Raw genomic sequence first — 26,703 nt, 5'->3', positions numbered from 1 at the left:
TAATATAAAAAAAAAACACACATAACTTTTCGGGTGTGTTAATAACGTGCTAATAGCCATCATTCATTTTTAATAACGTAGGTACGTCAACCGATTACATCGCATTTTGCCTTAACTTGTACGATGATCTATCTAGTTCTTACACTCAATCCTAATTTAATTGAAAATAAAAATGAAGCAAGTTCTTACCCATGATAATTTATATTCAGGATATGAAGTTTCATGTACAATTGAGATGAACGTACAAATTCCTAATTTTAACGGTTTACTGATTTTTTTGGTTGTCTTCTCGTCATAGCTTTTTGTCACATATTTGAATATTTTTTTTCCATGAACAATTTTTAATTACGAATACTAAGATAATATTATACAAGAGTTTCATTATATTTACTAACAGAATATGTTTACGGGTTAATTTATTATAATTGAATATAAGTCATTTAGCGTTCAATTTTTTTTTTTTTTTTAGTAATTTTTTAAAATTAAATTTAATAAATTAATCTGCTTTAGAAAACTATTTAAATATACATTTCACTATGAATATATCCAAGTTTATAGCCAAAATGACGAAGTATTCGGCGGCATATCCGTTCTAGAATATCTAGGTATTTTACTTTATTTTCAGGGCATTCTAAAACGATGAACTTGATGAGAAAAAAAAAATAAAAATTCCATAGGACTGACATGTTCACGTTCATACACATCCACGTACACACACGCACATGTTTAATATGACTATACACATATATTTACTTGTATTAATGAAAAAACTTGCACATTATGTTGTTTCTATAATAATTTATAATTAGTATACCAAAATATTATTCTTCTAAAATAGGTATAATACTTATATTACTAAATTATATTTTCTATATATTACGTACACATTGCTTTATGCATTTTATTTATTTTTTAGATGACGTTAACTTGTAGTACCTATTTATTTCATTCATAGGTTTAAGCTCGATTTCTTCCATAAGAATAAAAGAGTAGTCAATTTATCTTATATTTTAATCTAATATAGATGTATAAAAATGTGAATATAATTGTTAAATTTTTTCTTTTTATACCTACTGCTGGTGCGTTAATTTAACAATAATGTGTCCTACGTAGGTTTGAAGGACACAGTAACATTGGCCCTTAGGATTTCTATAATTATGTGACTTTATAAATGAACAGTTATTTCGTCCAAGATATTCGTGTTTAATGACAATGTACCTATGAAATATATCCGTATGATTTGCCACTTGTCACTATGTGGACTTTCTCGGCAGCAACTTATTAAACGACTCTTCCCTTCACTTGCTCACGATGAACGTAAAATAACGAGAACTCGTATTTCACGTCTGCACACGCGTATAAACAACGATTGCACAATTCCATTTATTTTTATATTTCAATAAGGTTATAGTAAGTAATTAAATTTATAATTATAATTGATAGTTTTTAAGTATTTTAACTTTCCGGCTAAATCCTTAAAAAATTTGTTGGTGCTCTACTACAAATTATAATTAGGGTTGTCTCGTGTTAGACATTTGTTTAAATTTAATCAGTCATAGTATGATCACTAATCTTACACGGTTAATTGATCCGCTGTTGCAAAATAAAATTGTTTGAAGTGTATTTTTTTTTTTTGTCTTTGAGCTCTTGACGTTTTTATTAATAGACAAAGAACTATTGAGTATATATATTTTTATCGTTTAACCTGCATTGTTTAAATGTTATTATAATAAATTATTTGGAAACTTAAAATATATTTAAGAAAATTTCAAATTTAAAAAATGTAAATGATATAGGTATATGGGATCGTTTTATAATCTACATTTATAATATATCTGATTAATGATATAATGATTCGAGTATAACCAATTAATAATATTTTTAACGAATAATTCTTGATTTCAACTGGAATCAATAACAAATATTTTTATTGTACCTATTGCACACATCTTTATCTTAAATAAATAAACCTATTCAACAATCAAAATAATTTAAATAACGTAGATATGCATTCCTTAGGTTTAGTTGAGGATAAACGTTTTAAACAACCAAAGTCATTAATAGTATATTTATTTGCTTATGTTTGTGGTATTAATAAAAAAAAAACACAATTGAAACGATCATTATTCGCAATACGATTATTCTCAATAACTATGAATAATATTTATGAACATTTTTATGGATATTTTTCTAATTTTATAATTCCATACCGGTTTAACCGACATTTTTGTCTAAACACGAAATATTTCTTTAAATTGTATAATAATTATTTTTGTGTTTTTATAATAAACATATTTCCTATTTTGTATTCTATGTGTTTCACCAGTAGTTTTTTTTCAGCAGAAGAAAAACTTATTCCACCTTATACGATGTGTTATACGATTTGCGCTAAATATGACCTATTTTTATCAGCTAATTTAAACTCATTGGCAGTTAAATGTCACTGATCAAGCCGGTCGGTCGATCTGCAAGCCAAGCTTAAAAAAAAGAGCACGCCGCGCCGGAAATGGAACAACGGTCAACGTACAATGCTTATTATACTTATATTTTATTATTATACTTGTTACACTCTGCTGAACTAAATGGAGTTAAGCGGTATTCATGGCGGCCAGAGGGGCAATATAAATGCGAATATTTTTATGACTTCTTAATACCTATTCCCACAGCTATCAAATAAGATAAGAATGAACATTCTGCATTCACTCTAACCCTCAGTTCTAGGGGTTCAAAAGTAGACAATTTGACGTAAAATAGAAAAAATATTCAATCCAAGTAGAGGAAAAATGAATTTATAAGACTTGACAAAAATTTGATTACAGCTTTTTATTTGGGATGATTATAGAACAAAAAAAGAAAAATTCAAAAAAATTTAAAATTTCCCAAAAACGCCTCCCGAAAAAATTTGCCTTAAAATGAGCATAAATCTTGAATATGTATACAATTCTGGTATAATTAATGAATATATGGAAAAATTCAAATTATTCCAGTAAATATACAGGTCTGTAAGGCTGTTGAAAAATGCAAAAAAAATTTAAATACTTGCTGGGTTATTTTATTATTCTTAATGTTTTTTTTAATAAGTCAAATTCAAATAAATAAAAAGACATAAAAGTTAAATATAATTAAGAGCGAAAAAGAAATATTTATCACAAATACTATATTTTCACGACATAAACGTTTATAAATTACTTTATAATAAAAATATACAGTATCTATCACTTATTATTAATTAAACTAATTTAGTTAATTTATGTTACTAACAATATTTGAAGTGTTTGCTTTAGCAACATGATGTAATCGTATTTTCAAATAATTTTTACAGATTAATGATACTAAATCTAATCTATGATTTTGTAAAATTAATTATTGAAACACGTCATAATTTGTAATATATTAAAATTATAATCATAATTTTTGGCTGAGATTATTATTTTTACAGATAAACCAGATATATTAGAAGTAAAATAGCAGGTTAGTTTAATTAAAAAATGTTCAATGTATTTAACTAATTTCAAAACACTATCCGAACTATTTCATAATCCTCCTAATATTTTTTCTATTTTTACATCAGTCAATATAAAATATAAATATTTATGACTATTGCTAAGTTCACTTGATTATTTTATAATATTATCTACATATATAGAACAATTATTTAGAGTAATTTTTTTACAGTAAAACCTATAATATAATAAAGAATATTATCCTTAATATCACTGAATTGGTCAATCTTACCCATAAAAAATTATATTGGAGCATCAGTAATCTACACAAGAAACTGGTATTGTTTAGTAGTTATACAATTCAATATTGTAATTACAAAAATATTAACAAAATAAGTATTAAAAATGTAAATAATATGGCAAAATGTACAAAACTGAAAATATATCAAACAAAATGTGACAAAAAATAATTTGCTATACCAACGGAGAATATGACGTCACTGTTTTTAAAACTTCATTTGATTATAAAAGTATTTAATCTAGTTAGTATAAAATTCTGTGATCATCGATGGTCGGAATTTTGCTATTTATAGACGTAAGTAACATCAAACTATGAAAAAAAAACATAACGATAGTAATATACATAATAAAGACTGAAATAATAGATATAATGATATTGATAACAATAATGATGATTATATTATAATGTCGAATAATTAATAATTAAACATGATTACTTATAATATAAATATAGTATATAATATAGTTATTGGTGTAAAAAAAATTCTGATATTACCCTAAAAACTTTCAAAAAGTAAAAAAAAACTTCAAGCTCAAAATTAGAACTATTATATTTTTGCAACTTCAAAAACCAGTCCAAAAAATGCACTGATATCAACATTATTCAAGATTTTAATTTAACCATTTCCCTAAACATCTATCGTTTCTCCTTAGTTATAAATATTATCTTTGTACCTGTTTTGTTTTAATATTACTATCCAATACTTGGCGGCTGATATATTCATGTAATTATCTAAAATACACATACTAAGCAGATATTAATATTTTTTTTTACTCAGTTATCATATCCTTATTGTCTTCACAACATTACTTCAAATGATAATCTCTATGTTGAATTAAAATAAATACTCTACTCGAAACTTCTAAAATTGTCCAAGCTTATATTCAAATTGTAACTCGTATAAAAAGGTTTATGACTAGGATTTGTATGCAACAGCATATTTTTTTTACGACTTCTGATTATTAATTTTATCAATAATGTCCACGAATCACCTCATGATGAGATAAATAGACGTTTTTATTTTGCATGTTTTTGCGTATTTTGAATAAAATGCATATTATTGCATATTTCGATTATAAAAATGCGAAAAATGAACGTTTTATAATATATTTCGTAATTAATATTTATAATTTAATATTAATATTTCGTATTTAATTTTAGCCCTGCTGATTAAAGTATAAAACTTGATTTTTTTATCAAACATAAATTTTATTTTAAATTATTTTATTTTATTTCTCAATTATATTGTATTAAGACAAACAACCGACCACCGATGTATTTCAATATTTTTTTTTTTTGTAACTATATTTTTGTGTTTATCTTATAAAAAATTTAAATGCATATTTTACAATTTTTATTGCATGCAAATCCTAGTTTATGACCCTGTTATGAGCCCTGTTTATGACCAAAATTCTTTGACCCGAAATATACTTATCAATGTACGTATTATATATGTATGGATGTTCGTATTTATGTGTACTTAAAAACCATATTCGTTAGTTTTCGTTGTTGCGTCGCATAAGGCGTGGATACTAGGGGCGGTTCGACGCCCCCCTATAGACCATATCCCTTTAGACCTATAAAACCATATCGGAAGTAGGCACTTAAAATATTTAAAAAATTAAACGTAAGAAAAACTTCGTTAGGTTAGTACACATTGACATGCCCAACGAATTATGGCAGTAGCTCACTTTACTAACCTCCCCCCCTTTTTTCATATTTAAATCCGCGCCTGCGTTTCATCGTAATCGCTCGGAAGGATTATCAAAAAAGCAAAAAAAATAAAAATATTTCGCGAGAATAAACCGCTTCGTGTGCCGCGGTTATCGCGTGCGATTTAAAAATTAACGACGGCCGAATGTTGTTGTTGTTGTTGTTGTTGTTGCTGTTATTTGTTTCGGAAGTGAACCGTCCGCCGGGCTACGGGTGTATTGACCCAGACCGTTGAAGCGCGGTGGTTACCGCTGCACCCGGAGGTCGTCTCGTATTTTTCGAATAAAACCTTTTATCGACCCGCGCCGTCCTACCCCGTTCGCGACGATTACCATATCGTGTACAACATCGATTGCCATTAGTTTTCCCACTCGGTACGGAACGCACGCGCTCGCATAGCCGTTTTTGATTTCCCATTATTGTTTTTTTTTATTACTTTCACGCGAATACGTCCGGCAACAAACGTGTTTCGGACGGATCACCTCTAGCGGACCGTTCGCAGATATCGTCTCCGACGAGTACGGTCACCGCGACCGGGCCACCGATTTCCCGGACGCGTTCAACGGTTCCACCGCTCGCCGACGATTGTGACGCGGCCACGGAGTTTGCTACGGACGCGATGCGTTTTACGTTGTTTAAAAACGTTCGATAATCCGATGAAACGATCACGCATAGGCGTGCGCAGACTTCAACTTCCGGTCGAGCCCGAATATACAATTAGTGCTCCAATACTCGGACGGTACCCCTGATTTTTTTTCTAACACTCCAACGTAGTAGATTTTGTTGTGAATTAAAAACAATGTACTATTTACATCTATACATAGGATCAAGTGTTATACTGCTAATTTTTAGACATATATTTTTGGAGTAAAACTTTAAATTCTTTAAAATCAAACGATGTAAACACGATTAATTGATATGTATGTAGACGTTTTGCTATGGTTAGTTTAAATTTTACCACGCCCCCAAAAGAACTCCGGTCGAGCCGGGGCTCGCCCCGTGCGCACGCCTACGCGATCACGAGCATTATGCCGCACAGCTGCTTCAGCGACCGCATTTACGATATGTTATTACGTTTCGGCCCCACGTGCGGTATACGTGTTCCGGCTGCTTTCCAGTAAACTTTTTTTTCGCCGAACTGCCGCGCAGCAGCACACACCTGAAAAATAATGACGCGCGTTCGTAATACCTATATATGCGCACGCGGCCGACCGGCGCGTGAGTACACGTGCGCGGTTCGTCCGGCCGTACGCGTGCAACGGCTCGCGGCACCGTCGACGGCCGCGCATGTCTGCCAACTCGCCGACGACGGTCCGAACGATGCCGCCCGCAGCCATGCGTCGTCGCGTTTCGCCCGCGGTAGGCCACCCATCAGACGAGAAGCGATTTTTCGACCTGCGGCGGACTGGTGGGGATGGGACGGCGGCGTTGCCGATGGGGAAAATGGTGTTCGGCGAACTCGGGTGGTGGTCCCGCGGGCGTCTAGACAGACGGGATCGCTCTGCCGACGCGAGTCTGGCGCACACCCCTCCGCAGCCGCCGCCAGCCGCGACGTAACCACCGTTCGCATACGATCGCGCGCGTGCGCGCGCACATTCCTGCCACCACCGCCGCCGCCGCACCTTCAACGGTATCGACGAAATGTTTCCGGTCGTGCGCGGAAAGAAAACGAGCATTGAGTGTAGAACGCGGGGTTATACCGTGTCGTGTCAAATAATTGTCTCTGATTGGCCGAACCGCAGGCTTACTGTGTACCATACGGTATGTGTACGCAATTCATCGTACGTTTCCGAATTAACCGCGAAATTGATTTCATCCGACTTCGGAACGCCGCGGTTACCGGATTGAATTCGATCCTATGATAAAATTATCTGATAATGACATCGGAAGTATCGGAAGTGTCTGATATCTGTATACATCGTGCATGAAACTTAAAGTTATATATATATGTGTTACCGGAAGAGATGACTGACTAGTCAATAACGATAATGCCTGATTTAGCAAGGAATTAACGTCCAAACCTGGTCATTCATGACAATTCCTTATAAAAGAAGGCATTGATGATAAAATTAAAAATGAATTTGATATATTTTAATACTTATAATAGCTATTTAGGATAAATGGACTTGTCCTATGTTATATTCCAGACTAGGAATGTGCCATAGATCAAATAATTCTGGTGCAGAATTATGGTTTCATTATCTCAAAGGAATCAGGATGTACCTAGCATGATTTGGTATGGAAAGTGATTACTTTACAGCTGGCTGTGACTTTTATCTTGGCTTATACTGTCCTCGACTTTTACCAAGCTTTTTTCATATTCACCTATTTTAAGTATAAGATATATAATACTTTTTCTTAGCTTTATTGGATATTTTTGTACTTTCCAATGATATAATTAATTTCTTATTAAATAGATTAAACATTGTACACCGACGGGTCACATAGATACGTATTTTATATAGCACCTAGTGTAAAGAACATCATACGAAACCCCAAGTATTGAAGAAATGTAATTTGTTTTGTTTTGAAAAAATAATGTGATATGCATATAATATGCATCACTAGTGTCGGGCATGATACCTGTGTATCACCCAAATTTCGAATATACCTATTAATTCAGCATTGGCTCAAAACATTACCTAACCTGAATAAGGTTGTGAAAATGACCACACTTTCATCCTGAATAATATATATTAATCATATTGATTTATTAGATATAGTATTCATGGTAATGATTTGGTTGATAATCATTAAATAAACCCAAGTATGAAGATGTGTTTTATATTCAATGTATATCGAAATAAGGATATAAAGGATAATCAAGGCATGTAAAACATCATTCGTTAATCATATTTTCAAATAATTTATAATATATTTGAACATAATTTTATAATACTCAAGTACAAAATACATCATATTATACAAAAAATATTTACAAATACGAAATAATATACAATATTATAACAAATATTACTATATTTACTGGAAAAAGTTAATCACACTTTAACTTCGGTTTCAGCCAGCTGTATACGATAGTGTTTGTGAACGTATGTAATTCTATCGAGTTGTATTATACGCTTGTCATCTTGTCTGTTGAAACATAATTTATTGGATTTTATCGTTTGTAACTCATGGTAGCATGATCTGATAGAGACATTTTCTTTATAAGGATCAAATTTGACTTCTTCCTTATCGTTGGTAAAAATTTACATGGTAAAAATCTACATGATCTTTGAATGTCATATGATTTTTTCACCACATGACCTCGAATGCTTTTTGCTTTGATTTTATTCTTTGTTATTCAAATTATATGCGTACGATTTTGTTCATAGGGTTATAAATTCGGTCATAGTGTGTCCATCTGTCTTGTCGGAAAAGAAACTCGTTATTTCCTTACGTGATGACGTATAACATGGATGTTCATGGAGTAGATTGTAGGTATCCATGGACTCTAATAAACCTAGCTTGTTTAACAAGTCATCGTAAAAGTTGTCGGTTATAATATGATATATAAGAGAATCTGTATCTATGTACATCAGTCTGAGATTATTTTCAAAATGTTTTTTCTTTGTGTTGTAGTGATAATCATACATTAATGATATAGATGTTGTACTTATATTAACTTAATACAATTATAATATATGCTTATACTAAAGCGGTATTGGATGTTCCTTGTCACATATTGAGCTGTTGGTTGATTACAAACACTGGTTATTCTTCCAGAGTTGCCGAAGTTGAAATTCGTGTACTTTTTCTTCTTCGACGATAGTCAACAATGAATTGACTGCCTCCTTTAGAAAAATCCTACTGACTGCGCCAAATTGTGTTGTGTATTGTATTATTTAATTTGACGAATAGACTTGCGTGAAAGTGCTTACTACGTTGGACTGTAATACCTTACAGTTACCAAGTCGGACTAAAACACATCTGAATATTAGTCTCTTAGACTATTTTATATACCCCGTTTCTCATAGTTGACCCGGACCTGGTAAATGCTAATCAACTGGTCTTGTGCGATTCGTCTTGGCATTTAGATTGTTGTTACTTGTTTTTTGTGCGCCCAATCCTGGACTACTTATTACGTAACCCGTTGGCCCCGCGAACTCCGTATTTTACACATATCTTTCTAATACCCATCTATAATAGTTGTTCTAATATTGATTATGTAATATGTGGTCTTCTTTACAATATAACTTGTAAGGACCTACTATCTACCTTCTTGGCTTCTATTTTTTTCTTAGTATCTTTTTATCAGCTGCAAGTAATTTTGGAGTTAATTTTAACAAGTCTTTTAGAAATTTAGAAATTTACCTTTATTTTTCTTAAATTTGTTTTTAACCTCCTTAATTCCTGTCTTAAAAACTCAGACGTTTTCGAATTTCCGTTTGAATTTCATAACATTGAACATACACCAAACAACCATTTTTTTCGTTGGTGGACGAATCATTTGCTATCTACCGTTCCCACGCTCTACGTTCTAAAATATAATCGGCTCTTCTACGGTCTTCCAACTTTTTACTCCGATCATACGCATCGTCATGATCTTTGCAGTATTTATTCAATTTCTTTAAAATGACCCGGATCACCGCGGTCTAATCTTTATTTCAAATTTGTACCTGGTCCGCAGTATTGATAACCTATAAAACAAAAACAAAAAAAAAAATTAGTTTTATAGTAAAAGTTATGGTAACAAGTTAATTACCAGGTTTGTGTAGTTCGATTAGAATTTTATCAATAACCCAGTTGATAAAATTGCATCCTTTCTTCGTTTAAAAAACAAAAAATTAATAAGTATAATAATTTTTATACATTCTAAACTTAGTTTACTTACTGAAGTATGATTTTCGTTTTTTTAGCATGGGTATGTACGGATTTGTTTGATAAACAAATTAATTAAATACTAAAAAAAATCAAAAACCATGAAGTCTTTATTGTTAATTATGTTAATTTGTTTTTTTAACTTTCGTCAACAAAACCTTTAGACAAAATGATTTGTAATTTATATATTTTTCAAACATCCAAACGTAACCATGGTTATGTTGGATTTTTTTTCTGTTATTAGCCTATATATAATATTATTATTTTAATAATTTTATTTATGTAAGATTTTTTCAAATAAAAAAATTTAATTTCCTTTTCCTTGAATAAAGTCGTGCGTTTATAGTATTAGATTTACGTTCTAATATGCAATATGCTTAGAATTCTCGACAAAATTAATTTATTCATACTTTATGTTTCCGATATAAAATAATGATATATTTATGTGAAATATTGTTTAGAGAATTTACCGCGAGAAGTTTTCACGAGTGGATTTCTATTTTACTGTTGAAGCGGTTCTATAACATAACAAATCATTCTACTACTGAGTTATCGATGAATTTAATTTCTTTGTCAACTAGCCTAATAGTACCGTTCGACAGTTTTTTCGGATCATAAATCCAATCTTTGGCTTGAGATTTAAACCAACTTTCGAAATTCTTCTTTTTCGTGTTCCTTGTAATCAGTTGATTGTTTTGATAAGTGTATAGCGGATATTTTTTTTCTAGAGGATCGATTATAGGTTTTAACGTTCTTGATACAATTGTTGTAGCTTTGGCGTCTCCAAGTTTTAACGCAGAGTATTTTCGTCTGATATTTCCTTTTGCTTTAGCTAATTCAGCTATAAGCTGATAGGTTAGTTGATGATTATAAGCTATAATATTTAATAAACATTTTTAGATAAGAGATTCTTAAATATAAATTTCATATTTCGTTTTTCATATGGTTTGGTTCTATACATACTATAAATCGTGCTTGTGCGAATGTCCATTGTGCATTTGAATCTTCAACGTTTATGTGTGTACCGTTTTTAATGTTATATATTATTATTATCCAAATCATTAAGAACACGCGCATGCTTGTACATTCCGATAAAATATAATATAAAGGGACCACCGCAGCTCGTCCGTCTGCGGCACGCCTCTCGAGTCTCGACTGCCACCCGCCCTGCCACCACCGACATCACATCGCCCGTCTGCGTTTTTTGAACTCTTTGTGCGCGTGGCACAATATAATGTGTTTGTGTGTATGTGTGTATTATGTAAAATTATGTCGTCTGTGGGTAGTTGTATATATGTCGTTATGTTATGTTATGTCTCTATTGATGCTCACACACATAATTTATGTATGTATATATATATATATATATATATATATATGTGTACATTGCTCTAATAATAAGTGCATTTTGAGAAACTCGAGTCTGGGGTAGTAAAATATTTCATTGCGCGATAATTACATTTTATACAAGTGAAATATTATTCCCGTTTTACGCACACGCATTATTATAACATGAAATATTTACGTATATAATGTAAAGATAGAATATCTGTAATATAATAATAATATTGTAAGATATTATTATTCATATTTTATTTTCGATAGTATGTCCAATTTTATGAAAACCTTTAATGGATTAAGAAAATATTAAAATTATATTTATTGAAACAACATATTTTAATGATAAAAAAAAAAAATAATCAGAATCACAATAAAAATAATAATTAAAAAGTAGTCACTAAAATATTTTAAAAAATTGGTTTAAAAAATTTAATAATTTGCTATTATTAATATTCATAGGCTTTTGTCTAGGTATCTATGGTCAGTTATTGATAAATATTAGCTGTAGGTACTTTTAGAAGATTTATTTATTTACTCATAATGGGCCCTAACAGTAGTTGCACTCTAATAAATGGTGTATATACAACAAAAATAGTAAGTTATAAGCTTTTTACTGTACATGAATAGTTTGTGGAGAAAATTATTCACTAACAGCCCCTCAGAATAGAAATCAAACAATAGATACATATGAAACAAATCGTCTGTATGTACGTAGATCTGTATTGTCTGTATGTGTTAACAATCATTAACAAACAGAAGTTACGGCAACACTGCATTTTAAATCTTTAGGAATCATATATATGTACGATATTTGCGGAATAATTTATGTTTGTAAATTATTATGAAAATCTATACGATTCCACAAATTTTGCGTAACCTTTCTTTACCATTTCTCTCAATCTTATTACACATGAAATGATAAAATTATTTTTTCGTCATTTCTAACAAATTACATTATCATTATCTTGATGACCATAACGTTTTGTTCACTTGTGAGAAATTTCAAGTATACCTTTATGTATTAAGAAATTTTTAAGAATAAAACATTGCTGGTATTACCAATATTTTCAAATGTACTCGTATGATAAATATGTGTTACTTAGTAAACCGTATATTTTTTACATTTATTTAGAAAACTGTTAATTTATTCCAAAAAATTACCTCTCAAGTACACCAACTAAACAACATTTCCAATTAGAAATAAATACAGTTGATGATAAAAGGAAACCTTGTGAATCATACTTACATATATAATTTATATATACATATACATGTATCATTCACACACACACACACACACACAAATGTACAGTGGCGCCCACGTAGGGTACCAAAAAGGTGCAATTGCATTGATTTCTTGAGGGCCCCACTTTGGTCTCTGGAGCAAACTCTATAAATGGATAACTATTCATCTGGATCTTTAGATAGTTGAATAAAACGTAAATAGTTGGCAGTGCCAAATGTGCAAACAATATATAGATAACTATAATAATGTTGATTGTGTTTGTAGTTTGTATCAGGGCTCAGGAAGCCGTCCCAAGATTTATATGCTATTATGTCAATATGTTATGTAACTACTATATAGAAATAAATTATGATGACGTAATTGATACATTTTATAAAATAAGTCAACGCATATTCAATGCCTTAAATTCAGTAAATCAGTGATTTACTGATCAAAAATATTACGTATGTTGTAGTATTATCTTTGACATTTTTATAATCAATAAGTTATTGTATTTGAAAAACTGCCTTCAGCAATATCAACCGGTGAAAACTTTTTTTGGTAAAATTTTAAATTCAAACCCATATTAGAAAAATTTTGTACAGATATTTGTAATATTTTTAAATTTATTTAAGGTAAACACGCATTTGGAAAAAAAATTATTTCAATCAAATGAATATGATCCTATGGATGTAAACCAAAATAAATTTGGGGGGGTCCTATAATTATAATTGCACTGGTTCATGGAAGATCTGTGGCCGCCACTGCACATGAACATACATATTATACTTAATTTCGTACATGTAAAATGTTTTCTATATACATACGTTACATATTTATTAGATTCAATTTCAAATTTAAATGTTTTATTTTTTATTATATTAAAGTATATTTTACTCAAAACGCAACTTTTATTCAACGATATAATGTATTCATTTCTATAGTTTTCACAATTTCATACGTTTTATTTTAAAAAGTTTTAAAATACCATGTTGATATCTAATAACTAAATATTTATTCATATATATACGTATAAAAACACATAAAAAGTTGTGAAATTTACTGATGATAAATCATTTTTTTCTATCTACAAACACCTAGGTATAATCAAGTAATTTTAAACTTCATTCAAATTTCAAATTTCAAATATGATATACTAAATGAATAATTCTAAGTGGATTTTTAAAATATATCCAAACATAATTTATATTAATACATTATAAAAAAATAATAATACTCCCAAATAGGTATGTAAGTCAATTTTTGTTTATTTGTATTCCTATACATTTACTATAAATTATGTATAGATAAGTAATTCATACTCGTATTATGTAATAATATTTTAAAATATATAGAATAATACTTGATTAAAAAAAATATTATAATATAATTACCAATATTATTTTGTTAATATTTGTTTGTCGTTTAACGTATTATTGTTTACAACTAGTTTTTAATGAAATAATAATGTGTAAATTTGATCACAAATTTACAATGTATGTGCTAAATTTTTGAAATTATATAATTATATAATTTTAAAATAAGTAAATAAGTATTTTTATAATTTATAAATATATAATGCATACGCATACTGTATACTATTAGATAATATGAATTTTACATAATTATTCGATTTTTTAAATGATATTAGCAATATTTTATTGTAAAGTTAGTACAGATGTCAACAAAATAAATAACATAAAATGTTAAAGATGATAATATCGATGTACCATAGCACAAAAGGTGATTTATTAAAAAATAAAATCTCCATTTTTTAAAATATTCATCGATATTGAATTATTAAAATATGTCTAGAAAAAACTAAATCTTAATCTAAACTTCAAAAAATTATTTAATTTTGTATAAAAAGTATAAGTGTTTTATTTTGAAAAATTACCATGTAATGTAAAGAAAAAACGAATTTTATTTGAAATTTTTCAAGGAAAGAAAAATGGACATTTATGAGCGTTTTCCATGAACCATCGCTAATCTAGATTTTATAAGTCGTAACGTTGCTTTGATAAATATAGTGTTTCAGATGTCAAGTGTAGACAGTATAATTTATCATAATTCTGTTGACGAAACGCATCTATATCTGAATGTTGTTTAAATGTTTAGTTCTTAATGACAAAATTAGTTTTATGATTAAATTGTGTCATTTGAAACATATTATACCGTACTTTCATGTCAGATGTACAAGGATCTTAAACACCATTCGTAAGACTCGAGTGATATAGGTACATACTACGTTTTTGATGTAAACATTCTATTGACACCATTACATCATATTGCATAATTGTGCTGGTTTTAATTGTCAAAGAAAATTGTTTATAATTGACTTCGGATATTTAATAAACACCGTATCAATTATTTCTGACTCACAGTGTTTTGTTTATTTTATCTGTTGTTATTTTATTATTGTACAACATTCATGCTTGCATACTATTATCATCATATTTCCTTGTTTGTAGGTATATCTATACATTTTACTGAACACATAATAATATATAATATAATACATACGGGGTGCACGCAATAGTAATTTCTCCTATTGCGTTTCACGTTTGAACACTATTCGAGTTCGATTCGCACCATATTATTTATTGACAGCGGCAACAACGACACCGCGTGATGATTAACCGGCTAATCGTTGTTATGACTGTACGGTTGTCCTTACGTCTCGTCTTTCGCGCGAATGGCACACAAGGTCGCACATTATTTATAATAATATTCATTCAGAGATTATATGAGTGAATGTCAATAATCGTACTACTATACACACGTATACTGTACATACGTGGCAGAGTTCATTTAAAAATCCAATGCGCAAACCACGCGCATATCATCTATTATAGTTACGCTTGTTTTATTGCAGTATTCACCGAAGTACATTACCGCAGTGTTCACTCTTCCCGCCCGTGGCGTTACGGATGTTTCTTATTCCAAACACGCATCCGTTTGTTCGCCTCGGTACAACACCACGCATCGTCTCTCCGACGATTACATTGGACTTGCCGTATTAATTAGACACGTAATATCCCTTATTACAACATGATCAGATCACAATTTTTTACACGCAAACACCAGGCTGGCGTTTAAGGGAGGGCCAACGATGGGAAACCGTCAAAAAAAAATTAAATTTTTATCAAACTATCAAAATAACGAAAATCTGCTATATCTTTAAATGAAAAATTCGAAAAAATTTTTATTTCTATACTGAAGATTTGAAAATTGGATAAAAGAGTTTTCATATAATTTTATTTATTGACAAAATACAAACAAATACGGGCTTAAATTATTTATAAGTGTTAAAGAATGAAATGTTGATAAAATCGAATATCTCAACGAATTTTCACTAAATTATATTAATTATTTAAATAAAAACATTTCCTATAAACGAAATATTTTAGAGAAGTTTGTGTTGCTTATAAGTACTTGACTTTTCAATTTTCCCAAATTTTAGATGCCTCTTTTTTTAGTGAAAGTTAAAATATTATAAAATCAATTTGGTTTTTCTATTTTATCAACCATTTTTAGAAAGATAAACTGATCCACCCGACCTCTTTCACTCAGAGAATCGATTTTTGAGAATAATGTATCATTGGTTTCTAATTTATAAGACCAATACAGCAATACCATTCACCCATCCTTGTATCACGCTAGATCGTGTAGACTCTCCTTTTTTCAATATTGAATATTATGAATCTACATAAATTACCCATCATGGATATTTTTTAACTCTGACTAGTATGAATTGAATTTAATATTCTAGTATAAACAATTGTAACTATCTACTGGTACCTAACTAATATATTGATAGACCGACATTACAGAGATATGAGGTGTTTTGAACTTTCTTCTTTTGCTAAATCGGCAAATCACCCGCCACCTGGAAATGCCATTAAACAATGTTTCAGGTGGGGGGTTGCCATAATTTATCAAACAATCTCACATGGGATTTGGGGTCCCTGTGAGACAACCCCTCACAATACTATCTACAACTTGTTTTGGGACTACCATGGGACAGTCCCCCACGGTCGTCCCCTTACAAAAATGTCCTATCCCAGGTGAACGAAGTTCCGCGACCGGCAAGACGCGCGTCGGCTAGTCCACCCGCCTCTGCATCTCTCTCCTCACACCCCGTGACGGAGCTATCCCCTACCGAGCTTATCTTTCGCTCTGCGTCATCGTTGGTAGCCATCACGGCTACCGCGAAGTGAGTAATTACAGCCCAGGTGGACACGGGTTCTCTAGTATTATGGGGACCAGTCCACCCGGGTTCAATAAATGGTTCTCTCTGTTGTGCTCTAATGCTTTGCAGCGCATGTTCGTGTGGAATGCATTGTCCTCCTCTTCGGCGTTACCATCGATTGATCTACAATAAGAACACTCGTAAACGCGACACGGCTGATTCCGTGGAGGAACCGTTTGAAGCAGCCGTGCCCCGTCGTTAGTTGCACGAAGTGGAAGGTCATTTCCCCGTGTTTCCTGTTCACCCACTAGTGCAACAGTATCAGCGGAAATTAGCGTTTAGGTCCACTCGCGGCCGCTGTCCGCAGACGACACCGATCGCATTATCATTCGAGCCCACTCGGTCACCGTTTAGTACCTCGGTTGCTGGGGACTTAACGGTGCCGGTGCTATTGTTGCCAGGGTTCCCGTAAGCAAGTCATCGGTTCTTTCTGGTCTTGCCGCCCTTCTGGCCTTGAACGTCTGGTATCGTTAGGTGATCATCAGGTCAATGGGAACTTTGGCATGCATGTAAAACATAGCATTTAGTGCGGTTGGATGAAATAGTAGGAAGTGTCGGGCATTTATATGATAAGAGAATACCAATGCTGCTGAAAGGTACATTTTACAGGAGTATAGTCAGACCAACTATGCTATATGGTCTAAAGTGTTGAATGGTTGACAGGAGAATAGAACAGAGTATAAGTGATGCGGAAATGAAAATGTTTAGATGGATGAGTAGAGTGACAAGAGAAGATAGAATAATGAACGAATATGTGAGAGGTAGTATTGGTGTAGCGTCGATAGTGGATAAGATGAGAGAAAATGGATTGTGATGGTTTGGACATGTGATGAGGAAACAAAAGCGGTAAGAGTGGTTATGAAAATGAACGATGAAGGGAAAAAGAGGAAGAGGAAGACTAAAATAGAGATGGTTGGATACGATTGTGAGGGTTGTTGGTGTGTGCGTAGGGAATATAAATAATCGAGACGAGTGGAGGTTTAGGACAAAGGTGATCGACCCCAAATAGTTGAGAGAAAGGCAAAGGAGAAAAACAAGATACATTATACATGTATGTATGTACCTACATATACATCATATATACAATTTTAATAATTAGGACATAAAATGCACGTGTTTTTTTGCTCTACTGTCGTTCTATTTGATTGGATCTTCTAATTTCAATAATTTTTTTTATTTAAAATTCGTTTTACTTGCAATTTTCGTTTAAAATATAATTCTGTCGTTCCTATATATGAATATTATATACAGACTCTAGAATACATTTTCATTTGATCAATCAAATTTTTCAAAATGATTAATTAGGTTTTACATAACTTAGCTACAAATATATTAATTATATTCAGTAAATAATGATTCTAGTATAGAATAAACAGTTAAAAATATATAAATTATCTCTTCCTGTCTTGAACGATAAGAAATAAGATAAAAAACCATAAATTGTGAAAAATACATTATTTCAAAAAGCAAATATCAATTAGTACACACACACACACAAACATATATATATTTATAATATACATGTAATATGTTTTAAATACGGAGCAGTGGCATAGCCAAGGGGGGGCTAAGGGGGCTATAGCCCCCCTCCCATGAGCCGTGTTTATATGTATAATGTATCTAGACTATTTAATAGAATCAATGGATGCTCGTTTTAATCAAAGGCTTTTTGATGTTATGCCACTTGAAGGACTTATTCCGGCCAATTTAAATATGTATGACGATAAAAATATTATAGAATCTGCTAAAATATATGTCCAAGATCTCCATGATGATACCTCATCTACAATCAGAGCAGACCTGTTCATATGGAGGCAACAATGGAGTCAAAATACTATTCTAAAACCGAATTCTGCTATTGATTCACTCTCTCATCGCACCAATCTTCGACCTAACATTAAAATACTTTTACAATTATTCGCCACGTTACCAGTTACCTCTTTCACTCTGGAAAGAACGTTTTCAGCACTTAATCGCTTAAAAATTTTTTTAAGAAGCACCATGTCGGAAAACAGACTGAATGGGTTAGCTATGGTTAATATAAAAAAAAAAGAGCAATTCGATGAAAGTGAAATATTAACCGAATTTGCCAGAAATTCGGCTAAGAGGATGCAGCTGTCAGAGTGGAGCAAGTGACTGAACACTGAAACCAAAATTATTATTATTATTATTATAAATTATATACTAATAAATATTTTTAAAACTATACTAAAATGTTTGAATTACATTTAGAAACTTGGTGGTAGATGGTGGGAGGGGGGGTTCTCATATCCTCTCTTACCTTACTTATCCAAAAAAGTGGTTAGCCCCCCCCATTTAAAAATCCTGTCTACGCCACTGATACGGAGGTAGATAATCATAACTGTTACTTATTATGATACATGTTGTTCTTTCAATTTAATTTTAAGGACCACTATTATTCAGCAAATTGCAATTTTCCTTTTTTTATAATACTTCTGAAAATGTATGGTTATAATATATTATATTTCAAATTTAGAAAATATATTGATATTTATTTATTATTACCTAGTTTACAAATCTTTATTGGTAAATTATTATTATATGTAGTAATATTTATGTATAATACGGTTTTTGATGTTAATAAAACCAAATGAAACGCGGTTTTATAAACGAATTACCAAATAATTCATTGCCTCATGAGTATCAAACTTTGTCCATATTTATTTGAACACCTGTTCTTCACCAACGTTATATAAATGTTTTATGATTTTAATTTGTTGATCGCAATGTTGTAAAAATAATATGTTGTTTTATATGATTAATAATATATTGTATATGTTCTATTAAAAAAATTGTTGGATATTTTGAAAAAAAAGATTGTTACGTGTACTAGATTATTAACTGTACATGTTGCTGCTCAGTTCTGCAATTTGTGTAATTTACAGGGTTATCCATTTAAATGATTACGCTTAACATTTATATAACAAGTAAAATAAAGTCACTTAAATGGATCTATCTATAATACATAGCTGCATATATATATATATATATTTCTTTTAAGCAATCAAATAAAAATTAAAATAATTAAATACACATCGAATAAAACGTTTTAATTTCTATTTATTTTCATATTTATTGTTATTTTTTAATAGGGCTCGGGACTTATAGCATTTGCTTATATTTATGGTTTGACATAAAATGTAGCAGAGTATTATAGAAGTGTATGTTATGTTATAATACGTTCAATTATGAAATTTGAAAGGACTTATTTTTATGTTTTTTTCGACGATTTAAAATAAAAAATGCTTATATCCTGTTTTTCTGATTATTTTTGCTTTTTTGCATATCTGTTTAATTACAAACGATGACGTACGTCACAGATCTAGCCCAGATTTTTTTCAACTATTTTTAAATATCGTTTACATTTTATTTTCAAAAAATCTCTCAGAAAATTCATATACAATAAGGGAAAATGTCTCCAAAGTCAAAGTTAGACTTGTTCTATAATGTAAAGATTTATTTTAATTTTTTTATTTTTTAATTAAAAAATTATAATATAGACTACATTTATTAATTTTAATATTTTTTTGAAATTTTTAATTATATATTCAACACAGTTAAAAAATATGTCTAATACTTCATCATGTTCATGTAAAAAGAAAATTTAGAAATTTTTGCTATTTTTTTCCTATTTTAGGTAATTTTTTTTCTTTCTTGTAGTAAAAGTTTTGTTTAAATTTAAGTTATTTAAATGATTATTTGAGTGCATATAATGATGTTTTTAAGTTTTTTTTTTTAAGCACTGATTTTAATGATTTTAAGTGCTTTGAATTCCGATCTATGCTTATTAGTTATTAATATATATTAAATTCATTTTTTAAATCTAATTTAAACAGCTTTTAATTTTTAATGTTTGTTCAAGTTATCCTATATATTTAAACAAATAAATTTAAAATATTTCTAGAGCTTTTTATGAAAAAAAAAATCAACAGGTATAATATTATTAATAAATGTATGAATACAGATAATTTATATCTAATAACGAGGTGATCTTATCACATACCTAATTATTAAATTTAAATTATCTCTACTGATATCCCAAAATAAATCACAAATATTTTAAAATATTATCTACTGATAAGAAATTTAATTTTAGCATTTTAATTTACTAAGTGTACATTACTAAACAGTATAAAATTGATAGTTAATTTAAATATAGATTTTAGTATCATTAGATATGCAGCTCGAGTCCTTAAAATACAAAAATATAGTATATTGCCATAAGCAACATTTAATTAAACATAATTTATTAATTAAATAATAAAGAATACAATGAAAAATTATTAAATAATTAATACAAGTTAATTAATATATAACTAAATTAACAAATAGTTTATATATATAAATAAATAAATAAATAAAAGCTGAGCCAGGGATATTATAAAATTTGTGAATTAGAAATTCATTATCAGCTATATACAAAGTATTTCATTAACTTTGTATATATGTCGAATCCAAAGAAACTGTTTATTTATTAAAATGTCTAGTAAATAGTCCTGGAATATACCAATCGATCGCTATTTATGAGAACAAGTGTGTATTCTCGAGAAAAAATGAATCTACGATAAACAATGTTTTCATGGATTGTGTAACAAAATGACAAAATTCACGAAAATTCAATTCATTTTTCTAATTAAAAATTTATAAAAATTTTAACTTTATACTTTAGGCTTGGAAGTTGAATACAAGATTTTTTTGCAGTCAAAAAAAAAAACCATTGGATAAAAGTTTAAGAATTAGAAAAAGAATTTCAAACGTACATTACTACTCGTAGTTATTTGGTTGTTATTTAATGAAATATATTAATCGTAGTGACTCGAAACATTAATTGAGTATATTCAAGGCCGGATTAAGAAGGGGTCTAGCCGGGGCAGTAGCCCTGGAGCTCTCTCGAGTACCCAAGTGAATGTGGCCCAACAAATATTAAGCCGATACATATTTTTTATCATACTAAAATTAGTAATTTTAGAGACATACATTTTATATACCTATTAATTTTATAATTTTATAATGCAATTGACAATTTGTGAAATAGTTAAAAAAAATTTATCATTCTGCGAGCACAGCGAGCGGCTTTGTAAAGCATGTTTTGTCAAAAGGGCCTATATTAAATTTCAGCATCGGGGCCCAATAGGTGCTTAATCCGGCCTTGAGTACATAATTATATTAGAGTTTTAAAAACATTTTATAGTTTCAAAATATTTGAGTACAACTTATGCTATTTATAGGCACTTAAAATTTTCTATTTTTCCGATTATGGAGTCTCACTTTTACTGTATAACACATATGGTTATATAAATGCATGAATTATATTTTATATATTTGCTTTTTAACTTGCAAATTCATGATAATTATTAATAACCCTCATAAATCAATTATTTTATCATATCTATGAATAAAATATATAAATATCAATAACCGAACTGGACCGTGAACTTGAGTTTACCTTACCTTTTATTCAATAACCACTAAATCATAGTATTAGGTATTATTTATTTTAAACTTCCGGACCGGAAGTATTGCGCAAGCCCAGTCGTCGATTGAATACAAAAAAAATAAATAAAAAAAATGTTTTAAATAATGATTGAAAAAGGATTGTATTTTTTTAATGAAATTATCAGTAGACTTTGAAACAAAACATGATGAAATGTTGTTAAAACTTATACAGTAAAATAATCAATGACTTAATATTCATTAGTAAAATATGCTTTCCATCTAGTATTTAATTTAATGATATTATTTTAGGTTCTCAGTACCTGCATTCATATACATAGCTTACATATAATCCACAAAATTATCATGCTGATAATGCATTAAGATTCATAATTTTTTTTCAACACTGTTATCCGCTAATTTATGACTGTGTCGTGTGTGTATATTTTGTTAACAAGCGTATATAGACATTTTTAAATTATTATATATACGTATGTGTATTAATAGACACATAGTAAATATATTTTATGAATATTCATTGCTATTTCTATACAACGCATTGTCACATTGTTTGGACATCATCACGAACTATATTCATATAACTTTGCCGCATTAGAAAAAAATCATCGATTTATTTGTTTTATTCAATTTTCATACTAATAGAAGGAAAAAAACAAAACATCAGTTCGTATTACATGGGAAATGGACGTATTACGTCATAGAAATATGTTTTTTATTTTTTTTTTCTTATCGTTAAACTCTAGTCCGGACATCCGGTTTTCTCAATAGACGTACGCAGTTTAAGAAAAACAAAATCAACGTAAATACGACTTTGAACAGTAGTAGCACAGTTGGTTGCGTACATGCAACGGCCGTGTACAGTGTTGAACTTGTAATCAGAAAGCAAATATTTATGAACCGATCTATTTGTTTTCCGAAACGTTTCACCGCGAAAGCGAAAGAAGAACAGAACGATCGCGTAACGGGCGCCGTGCACTGGCCACAGGATTCACGCGCGCAAATCGTATTCGATAGTTTATGAATATAGGTCCGCGCGTTCGTATTTGTAATAACAAATAACGATTAATAAATCGTTACACGTAGTCGTCGCGTATTCGCGTTTCAAGCGGACGCGCCAGGTCTGAAGGGGAGAAAAAAAAATAAATAACAAATAGAATACATATTTTGTTTACGCGCCTGCAGTCGAGTCGAAAACACACATACATTTCGTACACGGTCATATATTGGTAACGTTTACGTCCATTCATGTGGCCATGGGCGTATACATTACACGGTGCACGCGCGCACGTAATACACAGGTACACGCACATGTATGTCAATTGTTAAACGCCAACGCGGAATGTTTGCGATCCTGGCACGTTTATATCGTTTTCTGTGTCGAAAAATTTCGTCGCGCGTGCGGACACGTGCTGCGTATTTTATGTACGTTTATTGACAATAACCGCAATGGTACATTGCGTTAACGGTGCGTAAAAAATGTCACTTGTCTCCGCCGCCGCCACCGCCGCCACTGCCCACGTGCCGCCGGTGGTCGATAAATCCGAATATGTTCGCCGTTCGTACGCTGTGGTGTAGGGCGTTTACGCGAAACGAAACGATGACGACCGTCGTCGATCCGATTATTATTACCCCCTTACCCATCGAGTTCGACCCCACTTACGACACAAATAAAACATAAAATCGCCCCTTCGTTACGTCCGCGGCTAATAATGGTATATATTTTTAAACTTTCAGGACTCGCCGAAGTGCACAATTCCAATATTACATTATATTTTACTGCGGTTCTGTTCGACCAAGAAAACATTTATCGACAAAACCGACTATAATTTATATATTTATATCTCGTCAAAATGTCGGCTCAGTGTATTTTTTGTAAACACGTAATAGTAGATTGTATAGAATGTTTTGTTAATTTTACGTGTTCTGCATTTGTTTGTTTGCAATCGAATTAGGTCCTTGTGTTACTCTCGATACGCTATACCGTTGCATTCTATTTTATAATTTTATTTTTTTTTTTTTTTACTATGCGTCGTCAATATAGTAATATACTCAGGAGCGTCTATAGACTTAATTCTAGGGGAGGGCTCAAATTTTTTCTTTAATTCAGGGTCAAAATTTACAAGTAAAATTTTTGGTAATATTTAAATCAGGTGAATCCTTAATATTTTTGTTTGTTTTTTTAATCTAATGCCGGATTCACTTATAATCGACTTTTGTGTAGTTCTTTTTTTAATACCTGTATGTGTTTTGAAAGTTACGCTTGTGTTTTATTTGATTTTTCACTAAGTTTTATCGTAATTTGATTTCGTTATAAAATGATTCACATTAAAAAATGTTGAAATGTGTATCTCACATATAATCAATTTCTTAAATACGGATTCAGGGGGGGGGGGGGGGTGATCGCCCCTTTCCCCCCCTAAAATACGCCCATGAATATACTCATACCATAGTTAGTGTTGTATGTATACACACTAGAACGCAACACAGACTCTATAAATATATTGTATGGTAGCCTTAAATATTTATCGCTCATTCTAAAATATTATTTTTACTCTCGTTACATAAATTCAGTTCATTAGCGTCAAACCGTAGAAGTTATAATATTACTTGGAGTATTTTTCTCTTCCATAAATTATTAATGAGCACAAAATCGTATGTTTTTTATCTTATTACGGTTATGTAGTAAAATAAAGGTCAGTTTGAAATATTGAACATCAGACGCGACTCCGGCAATTATAATTATTGTTATCAGTGGCGTGACTTTCAAAACTATGTTTTCGTAAATTCTATTCGTATAGTATATGATGTGATGGATGATATGGTGGTTATTATTATTATTTATTTTTATTTTTTATTGTAAATATTTAACAATTCATTTCTACAATTATATTACATATTTGTGGATGAGTCATATGTATACGCGATTTTCCATCACCTTATTTTATTTTTGGTTCTCAAATTGAATAATCATGCTGTATCAAATATTTGTGACTAGTGAAGAGCTTTTTAAATTGTGTTTTTTTATTGTTTTGGAGGAAGAGTATTCCCGTGTTGTTTTAATCACTTAATTTACTTTTAATTAGAATATTGACGGTTTATAAAAAATATTTACTGTTTATGTATAGAATTTAAAATCTTTCTCTTATGTAAAATAATTACTAATAAAGTTTTTAAATTTAAGTAGTACAGAAACGTATAAAACTTTGAGGAAAAAAACCACTTATTTGTAGTATTTTCGGATTGAATTTCATATAAGTTTTTATTTTTATTTCAAGTATACATTTGATGAGATGGTACACTATTTACGTATCGGCCAATCTTGTAACAATGAAAAATGTTTAAAATTATAATGAAAAAAAAAAAAATTGTTTTTCCAGTTCTGAGCGATGCATAGAATCTCCATAAATTTCGCTTAATATAACTGTCGAATTAGTAGAATTATTGTTCGAGTATCTTCGATAAGTTTTCTCGTAACCATTTTGGGAACTCGCATTTTGTTTAATGTCTTGGTAATTTTCCGATTTTCCCTGGCCTACAGAAAGCACGCACGTGTCCCTGATTTGAAGCAGACCGAAATATCTATGTTTTAGTCCTATGTACATAGTCACAATGCTAATAACAAAACGTAGTCGTTGAACACGAAGACTAAAATTGGTTACTCATATTATTTATTATTTATATAAGATCCTATCCACCCGCGCACTACGCGTACAAACTATACATTATACGTATAAAAATATACTACCGTTGTCCTCGTAAGCACAGCTGCCTATACAGAAAACGAAAAAAAAAAAATTAAAGTAAAAAGAGAGAGACGTATAAATCACATAGCATGTACATATACTACGCACAAGACGTACAATATAATTGTGTGTAAATCAGTGTAATGGTTGTTTGATATTTGCTTTTGACTTTTTCGTTGGGGATTTGTGGCGGCCAGGATTATAGGTGTAGTGCGCCAGTGAGCCGGCTGCTGCTGAACGTTTTCCCGACACCATCGTCGTCGATACACGATGATGTTTGGTCCTCGGTCCGACCAGGTGTTCGGCGCGCACGCAGCAGACTGTACTGACGCGCGACGAGAGATGATATTATTATGTGTATGTGTGTGTGTATGTATATATATATATTC

General features: G+C 30.6%; 1 protein-coding gene and 1 long non-coding RNA gene across 2 annotated transcripts; both read right to left on the bottom strand.

The window, feature by feature from the left end:
• Positions 1 to 8,463: 8,463 nt before the first annotated feature.
• Positions 8,464 to 10,342, bottom strand: LOC112679593. The gene is made up of 4 exons (XR_003148229.1): positions 10,292 to 10,342; positions 10,163 to 10,223; positions 9,772 to 10,097; positions 8,464 to 9,715 (listed from the first exon to the last, which is right to left on the bottom strand). It is a non-coding gene; the product is annotated as an uncharacterized LOC112679593 (long non-coding RNA).
• Positions 10,343 to 10,689: 347 nt separating this feature from the next.
• On the bottom strand, positions 10,690 to 11,351 carry LOC112679601. The gene is made up of 2 exons (XM_025549475.1): positions 11,242 to 11,351; positions 10,690 to 11,152 (listed from the first exon to the last, which is right to left on the bottom strand). Exons 1-2 carry the CDS (start codon positions 11,267 to 11,269, stop codon positions 10,812 to 10,814), a joined length of 369 nt encoding a protein of 122 aa, XP_025405260.1. The 5' UTR covers positions 11,270 to 11,351; the 3' UTR covers positions 10,690 to 10,811.
• Between the last annotated feature and the right edge of the window lie 15,352 nt (positions 11,352 to 26,703).

Source organism: Sipha flava, unplaced genomic scaffold (genome assembly GCF_003268045.1).
Source record: "Sipha flava isolate LNK unplaced genomic scaffold, YSA_version1 164_pilon_pilon, whole genome shotgun sequence".
Taxonomy (NCBI): Eukaryota; Metazoa; Arthropoda; class Insecta; order Hemiptera; family Aphididae; genus Sipha; species Sipha flava.
The sequence above is the reverse complement of the archived record's forward strand: the minus strand, read 5'-3'. Positions and strand labels throughout refer to the sequence as shown.

Excerpts from the sequence above, each read along its gene's own strand:
- LOC112679601 (XM_025549475.1), bottom strand. The coding sequence starts at position 11,269 with ATGGACATTCGCACAAGCACGATTTATA. Across the intron at positions 11,153-11,241 it reads TCGCACAAGCACGATTTATA|CTTATAATCATCAACTAACC; the intron begins GTATGTATAGAA and ends TAAATATTATAG.